Source organism: Lygodium microphyllum, chromosome 19, assembly GCF_053477565.2.
Source record: "Lygodium microphyllum isolate KBCC chromosome 19, Lygodium_microphyllum_v1.1.10, whole genome shotgun sequence".
NCBI classification, from domain to species: domain Eukaryota; kingdom Viridiplantae; phylum Streptophyta; class Polypodiopsida; order Schizaeales; family Lygodiaceae; genus Lygodium; species Lygodium microphyllum.
This window is the reverse complement of record NC_141153.1, coordinates 89825112-89834738: the sequence shown is the minus strand read 5'-3', so window position 1 is coordinate 89834738 and position 9627 is coordinate 89825112. Positions and strand designations below refer to the sequence as shown.

At 37.5% G+C, this 9627-nt stretch overlaps 1 protein-coding gene across 1 annotated transcript; it reads right to left on the bottom strand.

Annotated features, from left to right (window-relative positions):
• Nucleotides 1–454: 454 nt before the first annotated feature.
• Nucleotides 455–3322, bottom strand: LOC148020135 (putative NAD(P)H dehydrogenase (quinone) FQR1-like 1). The gene is made up of 3 exons (XM_087700419.1): nt 2808–3322; nt 1441–1800; nt 455–809 (listed from the first exon to the last, which is right to left on the bottom strand). The coding sequence occupies exons 1-3, from the start codon at nt 2999–3001 to the stop codon at nt 581–583; spliced, it is 783 nt and encodes a 260-aa protein (XP_087556545.1). The 5' UTR covers nt 3002–3322; the 3' UTR covers nt 455–580.
• Between the last annotated feature and the right edge of the window lie 6305 nt (nt 3323–9627).

Here is a 9627-nt window from a genome sequence, read left to right as displayed (position 1 = left end):
CATTGGCCAAACAGGAGCAGCCAGACAGGGTAGAACTCAAGCAAGCAGCCAGACTACAAAATTGCAGCTGGTCTTACATAAATCCAGGTATTGAAAAATGACCTATGGAGTACATGTAAGACCTTTCACATCCTTGGCCCGTCATTAAATACCAAATAATCTATTTAACTTCAGCAGTAAAACTAGGTCATCCACAACCTGGCAATACAGCTCACATGTTCTGTCTTCTGTATCTTAGATGTGCAGCCAATTCTGCACACAGATAGGCATGTCTATGCCTGAGAGTTCGGAAAATATTTGAAGGTACAGATGCTGATTACAGGGTAAAACCTGTCACTAATGTTTCATTCATAAACAAGTCCTTGTTTGGGTTTAGTTTGTACAGGCACCATTCAACCCAGGAGTCCATTGCAGACTCGAAAACATTATGATGGACACTGAGACGTGTGCAATATCGCCCAAAAAAAATCCTCACAATTTAATCAATTAATATCTGTACATAAGGAAACTTCTGTTTATTTGCATGTGGCTCCTCCCTCAATGGGGCTGTACCCTAAACTGACAATAGATCAAATACAAACTAACGACCGAGAAGCCGCTTCACTACTCCTGCCATGTACTTCCCCTGATGTTCTGCAAGGGAGAGTTCTGTTTCAGATGGCATCCTAGTTCCGTCTCCCGCATATGTACCTGCTCCATATGGTGACCCACCTCGGATTTCGTCAAGATTAAACATCCCAGCACCAAATGTGTATCCAAGTGGAACAAAGAGCATGCCATGATGTGCTAGTTGAGTTATGGCTGTCCACCTAGAGAGAAGAAAAGACAATAAGCACACCGTCAACAATAACTGTTATCAAGATGAGGATCAGCACGCAAATCAGTGGACAATTCAGGGTTATCAGCATCAGAGGTTTACTTGTCTTTCTTGCAAACCACCATAACAGTAATTGTTAATTAGAAATCCATGTAGACTAAAATGTCAAGCCTAAGTGTGCATCCTTAATATTCCCTTTAATAGAAAACACAAAAAATCAACGAGGCTTGATACATAACTTTTCTAGATCTTTGACTTCCTGATGAAAAATGAGAAGTTTGTCTCAAGACTCGATGGATGGGTTTTGTGTCTGTTAGTCTAAATTCGCATACATCAAACAAATTCTTAAAATGATCAATGGGACAAGCATCACAACTAATCACTTGCAGGCATAAAAGGTCTGTGGGGTGTCAAAGTTGAAAACAAGGAGCAGTTGGGGAATTTGGAGCGTCAAGCAATTTGATGTAAATTCAGCAGCAGGAATTGACAAGAACATCATCAAAGGTCAGGTTTGTTTGCCATCAAAGGATGCACATTGCATAACATAACGATTAAAACAGAAATAGGATAAACTAGTAAAATGAAAGAAATGGCTTAGTTTGCTGGTTGGGTGAAAAGCTTACGCAGTGGTCTCTTGCCCCCCTCCTTGTGTGCCTGTACTCACAAACAAACCAGCTGGTTTGCCTGCAAGTTGCTGGCCAGTCCACAGCTGACCTGTCGAATCAAAGAAGGCCTTCATCTGGGCAGCCATGACACCATACCGTGTTGGAAACCCAAAAAGGAAGCCATCCGCTGCAGGTAGTTCGCTAGCAGATAACAATGGTATTTTTTCATCTTTTGGAGGTGCCCTCATTTTCTCCAATACGTCTGGTGTGAGTGTCTCTGCTACTCTGAACAAGTACCCTTGTGCTCCCTCCATACTGTCGACTCCTTCTTTGATCTTCCTAGCTAAGGCTTCAACATGACCATACATAGAGTAGAACCTGCGAGGCCCCCCATAACATTGTCAACAATCTTATTCAAATCAGCACTGTTGCATTCAACAGGGGAGTTTTTGGCATACTGTCACATACCATTTTTCTATGCAAGGCCCCCCATAACATTGTCAACAATCTTATTCAAATCAGCACTATTGCATTAAGAGAGGATGACTTCCAAAACTGGATCAAGTCCCACATTCCACACACATTTCCACTCAACTTCATATGATGATATGTGCCTCAAAAGTATGCATTTTAGAGACGAGACTTATGGCTATAAGGGTCACAATCAAAGACTAAATGCAATAAACTCTCCAAAGAACAACTTCCAATACAACCAACCTCTAAAATACCCCAAGAAAACAGAGCCCTGCAAGAGAGAAAAACGGAAAACCATTACACCCTTCACAGATTTGCTACACCCAAGGCAGGATCCAGATAAACAGAGCATTGAGGTGAACCCAATACAAAGGCAGCATCCAGTGACCCTTAACAGATTTTGCTACACCCAAGGCAGGATCCAGATAAACAGAGCATTGAGGTGAACCCAATACATAAGCAGCATCCAGTGACAGAACGATAAGATCAGAGGGAGATGGATAATAATAATGGATTAAGAAGGTGACGGGAAGGTAACAGGACTGGTATGCAATTGCTACTAGCTAGGAGCATATTGAGATAATGAGAAAAAACAGGGCATGGTCCGATTGCTGATACTTACATTCCCTGTCCCCCAAAATCATTCCATCCGTTCAAATGAGAACAAGAAGAAATACATAACACTCTCTTTCGAAGTAAAGGAGGGAATTTGGCTGTACCAGCAAATGCGGCAATTACTACAAAAAACAGGGTACAGCCCAATTTCTGATACACTCCTTCCTTTTCCCCCCAAAAGTTTTTCATCCCATCATTCCTCTGCTCCAGGCCACAGAGAGAGAGGAGGGAGAGGGAGACAAGAAAAAGATTAACTTTCTGTCAAGACGAATGAGGGAATTTGGATGTGTACTTACACAATGTAGATCTTGAGCTTGTCAGAGGAATCAGAGGCAGATGGATCAAGCCCTGCCTGTGTATGGGGTGGGGGTAGGACCTCAGCGGCGCCATCGCGCGCTTGAACATCCTGCTGCTTGGGCGTTAATGGTGGAGATCCCACGACGGGGTGCTTCTTTGATTTGCTAGGCACACAGCCCCTTCCTTTCCCCATCAAGTGCCTCTCTCTCTCTCTCTCTCAGATAGGAAGAAATCTCTCTCTCTCTCTCTCTCTCTCTCTCTCTCTCTCTCTCTCTCTCTCTCTCTCACAGATGGGAGGGAAAAGGCCTGGCTATAGCTGTTGATTGCCTGCAAGTTGTCTTTAGTGTGTGTTTTTCTGTGTCTTTCCAATGCCAAGGCTGTGGCAGGATATATCATATGAGATTCCTTTTGGCTCGCTCGCTCGCTCGCTCTCTCTCTCTCTCTCTCTCTCTCTGTGTATGAAGTCTCAACTCTCAAAGCTAGGATTTTGCTTGCCTGTCTTCCACTAAACAGCATGCAAATCTTGCACTAATTTTTACATGATGCTACACCCATGCCTGTACCTTAATCTTGGTTAGCTTACCCACTCCTATTTTTCCCAAGGCCCACCTTCCCCACATGGCTCACACCCAACACATGCTCTCTCTCTCTCTCTCTCTCTCTCTCTCTCTCTCTCTCTCTCTCGTTTTTTAGAGCACCTACATAGCATGGCCAGCATCCCAAACCCTCTTGCACATTATGCAAAAGGATAGTGGGAATAATAAAACCCTAGAGAAATTAAAGAATAATGGCTATTTTTAGAGGAGTTTTGGCAAAGCTAAGGGCTACTTCTTCCGAACCATATTGGAAAGAAAATCATCCATTTTCATGTGGTTTGAAGTTGTTTGGAGGAGGAATTTGTTGTCATAAGTAAGATGTGGAAGAACTCGAAACATTTGTCCACTTTCTAAAGTTTTTCATCCATGTTGTACAAGAAATATGCCAAAATTGACATCAAACGTTCGCTTATCTCTAGTGTTTCCATAGCCTCAAAAAATAGGATTTGTTTAGAGAAACAATGAGCAAAGTATGCCAATTTAGTTCTTCTCGTGGCATTTGTATTAGCTTTTGCCATAATTTGGCGTGTCTCCATGTTGAGAACCAAGTGATGAATTTAGAAATCTTGGAGATGACAAAGGTTGCTATGAAAGGCAAAAATTGATGTGAGATTTTTTTAAAGGTTTGTTAAATACTTGTTGTTATGTCTCAGGAACAATGAATGACAAGTTGGTGGGCATAACATAATTGAGATTAGAGTGCCATGATCAATCAAAATCTATTAATATTTGACATGTTGCATACAAGATGAGTGGTGAGTCCTAAATGAGCACCCTTAACCTCATTGAGAAGTGGATAAATTTACAATATTTCCCTACATGAGCACCCTTAAGGTAATTGAGACGAGGATAATTTTACCCACCAAGATGGTATAGAGTTCATCGCAAGTAACCAACGATACACAAGAAATTACAAGCAAAGCATGATGCTTTTTACAAGATGGTTGGATGAAATGAGTAATAATAGAAAAATGCAAATGTTTTTTGGATACATGGGATGATGCTTGGATCAAATGAGTCTTCATTAAAAAAATGTGTCAACCAATAATATTACTTTTCAACACTTACCAATCATTGTAGAGAAAATTGTATCTTACTCATGCAAACTATTCATTTACCTCACTTGGTAAAACCATTACACTTTTACATTTTTTAGCTCAACTTTCCAAACTTGCACCTTTTGTGGTCCATTCTTGAACTGCATGCCACAAAAGCACTTGACATGTTGTGTACTGGTGAGTATCTCAAGCAAGCAAATGTTTAGGTTGACCATTCAACTCCATGTAGCTTCAAGCATAAGTTCTAGTGCACTCTTTCCTTTTTTACTTAACATGGTCATGCAGAGAACTTAGCATGGTCTTTGTTACTTAGTATGCTCATAAAGGGAACTTGTGCCATGGAAGTTCTTTAAGTGTTTTTGAAAATTAACTGGAAGACATGTCACCTCTCAAAAGTCCATCCAATGATTTTGATGGGACCTATTACCTAGGTTTCATATTTGGTATTTATTGCAAAGTGTAAAGTTATAGTGGGCCTCTTTACTTGTTGGTTGAGGTGTCAATGCATCCTATATGAAGCTAGTTAAATTAGACAAATTACATTTTGTTTTTCGGTCTTGCACAAAAGGTAGGACATATGGACATCATCCCTCTAAATAAGCCAAAGTCATTAACGCTAATTAAGATTAGTCTTTTAATGTTTGCATGGCAATATTGGGTTGGATTGTAAGATAAACATTAATGTTGTTAAACATTTTCAGATCCTCTTTTGTGGGCTCTTCTTGAAATCTCAAAATAATTTTCCTAAATATTTAACAAAATCTAATGATTGCTCTTACATGTAAGCCTTTACCATTGAATGCTCTTAGAAGTAGGGGTCTTAATTTGTATTCTTGGTCACCTCCTTCTTCATAAAATGTTTGTAAAACTGATTTTCTTCATTGTTTAATGTGAAAGAGGTATTATATTATATTAATATTTACAAGAGATTATGTTAGCCTTACAAGCAAAACCTTGACCACAAAAAAGATGGAGCCGACTTTGTAAGCAAATGCTTAGCCACTCTGAAGGTGAACTTTTTTCTACTTATTGTCTCTTTAGAGATGTTGTAACTCTTAATAGAATATCTCTCTCTCATTTTAAAAACCTTCACCACACTAAAAATGGGGTTACTTTTGTCAAGGATGTCAAAACTAGCTAAAGTCTTAGAATTGAACTAATGTAGGACAAATTCAAAAAACACTCTCCCAAACAAAATGGCATTCCTACACAAACACAGTACTTTGAAGAGCATAGATCTAACTATGGCCCAAACTTTAGTGTATGTTTAGTGCAACAGCTTCAAGAAGTTTCCCCACCGAGAGCGATTCGTGATAGGCAGTCAATCAATACTAACACTTGTGCACCCTTAGGTCTAACTTATCAAATAAGTATATAACATTTAAGATATTTATGTGGATTTAGTGACATTAGAACAATTATCATTGTAGCACTCTTAGAAATTAAACCATATGACAATTGCAAGTTAAACTAGAAAGACAAACTCATACTTTCATGCATAGTGGTTTACAAGGGAAATTTTGGCCACAGCCTCCCATGGCCTGTGACATTTTCACCTGAAGATGTGTTTCTCTTTGGATGTATAACTCATCACTCAAATCCCCTTTATGACCCAACAACAAAATGGCATTCCTACACAAACACAGTACTTTGAAGAGCATTGATCTAACTATGGCCCAGACTTCTCACTCAAATCCCCTTTATGTCCCTAACTCAGTCTCTTATGAAGACCAACCTTATGCTTATCCATATCTTCTTGATGTTTACAATTACCCTTGACCCAAACTTTATGTAACTCATCATTCAAATCTTGTTACTACCAAACAAGATTTGTTTCTAACTCTGCCTCTTATGAAGACCAATGTTATGCTTACCCATATCCTCTTGTTGTTTAGAATTGTGCTCAAAATTTATATTTGTGATTCGTGCACCATAATGTCCCCTCCCTTTCTCCCTTGATGTGAGTTTTTAGTCATGCATGCACAAAGGAACCTATTTCATGATATTGAGAGAGGGCATCAAGGAATTGCAAGACTTAACATCACAAACAATCTCAAAGGCTCTATTTATGTGTAGCTCCAAGGCTTCAAGAAGCTCTTGAATTATCTTATATTTTCTTTATTTACTTGTGGCATTTCTTGGATTTTATATTTATATTATAATTTATCCATATATTCGTAATGATGACTCTTAGAAGTAAGGCTTGAAGGCTCCTACACATTGACCGGTAACCATTACCCTTACATGTAAAACTTACGATTGAATGCTCTTACATGTGCATGTGATAATTTGTCTCCTTATTCTCATTTTTCATTTACATGATTTTCCTAATTTTTTATATTTGTGTTTTGTTCAAATTTTGCTTTTGCTTCTTGATTTTTAAAGAATATTCTCTATTCTATATTCCTTTATTTCTTTATTTGCATGTGGCAAGACTGTACCCAATCCATTGCTCTTGTTTTATTTGTATTTAGCATAACCCTAGATATATGATCTTCCCATGTCACTTTGTTCTAATTAGCTTTTGGAGAATAATAGCTAAACAAAGCTAATAGACCATGTCACATCAAAATCTTTAGTAATGTATTAAGAGCCTCTCAAGGTTGTCTCTAAGAACCTACCAATAGTATAAACATTGATAAAGTACAAATAAGCTAGGATATTGCTCTCTTTATTTCTTTTCTAATTTCTAACATTTTTAAGCATGATGTAGGCATGATGACATTATATAGTAAAGTTGTATAGCCTGCCTATGCTACTTACTCAAGGTTTCGAAATAATGGTTAAACAAATGCAATGTGAATAAAAGTTACACCCTTCTGAAATGTGGAATTGAGGTGCATTGTGTAAGGCTATAACTGAAAGGAGGAAAGGTGATAAATACATTGAATGAAAAAACCATAAACACATTGCATGTGCATTGTGTAAGACTATAAGTGAAAGGAGGAAAGTCGATAAATATATTGAATGAAAAAACCAATAAGCAAATTTAATGAAGGAGGAAAGGAGACAAAATAAGAGCTCTACATATAAGAGATTTTAAGTGATAACATCTCCACATTAAAGAAGAGTAAATGAAAAGATTAATGATTGTAAACACCACTATACTAGATGATTGGCTAAATTTAAACATTCAAGAAAAAACCTTGAAGAATCCTCAAAAGTAATACATAAAATCTTGAAGATCTTAATATTCACAATAAAATTAAAAGTTCCATCTCCATGATTTTGGCTAAATAAGGAGCATGTGTTGTATTTTAGAGATCTTGAAAACTACTAATCCATTAGTGCATCTACTTGTTTGGTTTTATTAGAACCTCCATCATGCGAAATTTTTGACTGATTTTCCACATTTTGTGCAAATTTCTTGCCTAAACCATACTTTTTGTGTAGGCCATCATTAAAAGCACCAAATGTGAAATGGTTCAAAGATTATCATTCTTTTCTTCTTTTATACTCCATAAGTAAACATGACATCATCCATCATATCTCACTAATGTCATGGCTTTATCACCAAAATAGTGATCTTATTCTTTTGCATTAAGTTTTGTGTTGCACTACTTTTGTGGCTTTTGCTTATGTAAACAATTATTAAAGACCAGTCTACTACCTTAAAATGTTTTTATGTGACTTCAAAAGTCTATGTGTAAATGCTTATGAGAAAACCCCCTCCCTTTCAAAGAGATTAAGTAAAACATTGGTAAAAGTCCATATACTTTGGAACATTGGGTATTGTGCAATTTTTGGTGGTTTGCCAAGATAAAGGTTAGTTTTGGCTTTTGATCAACTATAAGGGGTGCTTTTCTTCAATATATGATAGGAGCAATGTTCTCAAAATTTTGGCAAAACACAAAAACAATTTCAACAAGGCTTGTTGCAATTCTGACTTCTTCTAGAAATATTGAGGATTTTACATTTGTTAAGGGACTTCGGGGTCGTTTCATAGGCAATAGCATGCCCCTTATTAAGCTAAAGCTATTAAATGAATAAAGACTAGCCTTTGAATGTTAGATGGCAATACTCGGTTGGAGGTAGATGCTGGGGATTTTACATTTGTTAAGGAATTTATGGGTCATTTCATAGGCAATAGCATGCCCCTTATTAAGCTAAAGCCATTAAATGAATAGAGAGTAGTCTTTGAATGTTAGATATGGCAATACTCGGTTGGAGGTAGATATAAACATTCATAAAAATTTGTAATTCCACCCTTTGTTCTTTTTACTTGAATTTTTTTGTAATGTGCCTAATATTTAACAAGTGGTTCTCCACCTACAACTTGCACCCATGAGGGTTGTCATGTCTATCTTATATAATGGCTCAAGAATCTTTATGAGAAAGCAATCTCTTTGAGATGGGGTCTTCACTAAGTGTCCATATTCTACGAATGTATGGGTGCTAATGTTTGTGTTTATGTATGACCAAATATACTAATCAACGTTAAGAGGTTTTTTTAAAAGGGAAGGAATATGTTCCCTTTATGAAATATTGCCATTATACCTTATTTCTATTTAAGAATGATGTTAAAAATTTGAAACATCAGTCCTTGGTGGGTATGTCTTACATTTTCAAGCTCAACCTAAGAGTGCACTTAGATTTTCCCTTGTTTTCACATTATCAAGCAAAACCTACCAGACAATAGGGAATACAATCACATGTTAGCATACTCACCTTCTCACAAAGTCTACATGAACTTGATGAATGAAAGTTAATAAAGCACATTGGTAATGCAATCACAAAACTACATTTAATAATGTTACCCTTCAAAACATAAGCTAATGTGAATATGTCTTCTTACCACCTAAGGGGAAAGTGCACATGCTACTAGTAGCTATTGATGCCCTAACACCTAGGACAACTTGGAGGATTGGCTTCTTGGCAAACAAGACTTGAACTTCCTAATTCCCTTAATTCAAACTAGCATTCTGCACGCATGAAACTCTAGGCTGCTTCGCGGCAGCTTTGTGTCTCAAAGCGGTGAGCGAAGTTGCCAGCGATCACTCAACAATCCATTTCTCATCTTTCTCTCCTCTTTTTCCTCTCTCTCTCTCTCTCCCCCCTCCAAATTCCCTAGGTTTAATTTTCTCTCTCTCTCTTTCTCTGCCTTCTATTTTAGTTTATTTTTTATCCTCTCCTAGCTCTCTCTCTCTCTCTCTCTCTCTCTCTCT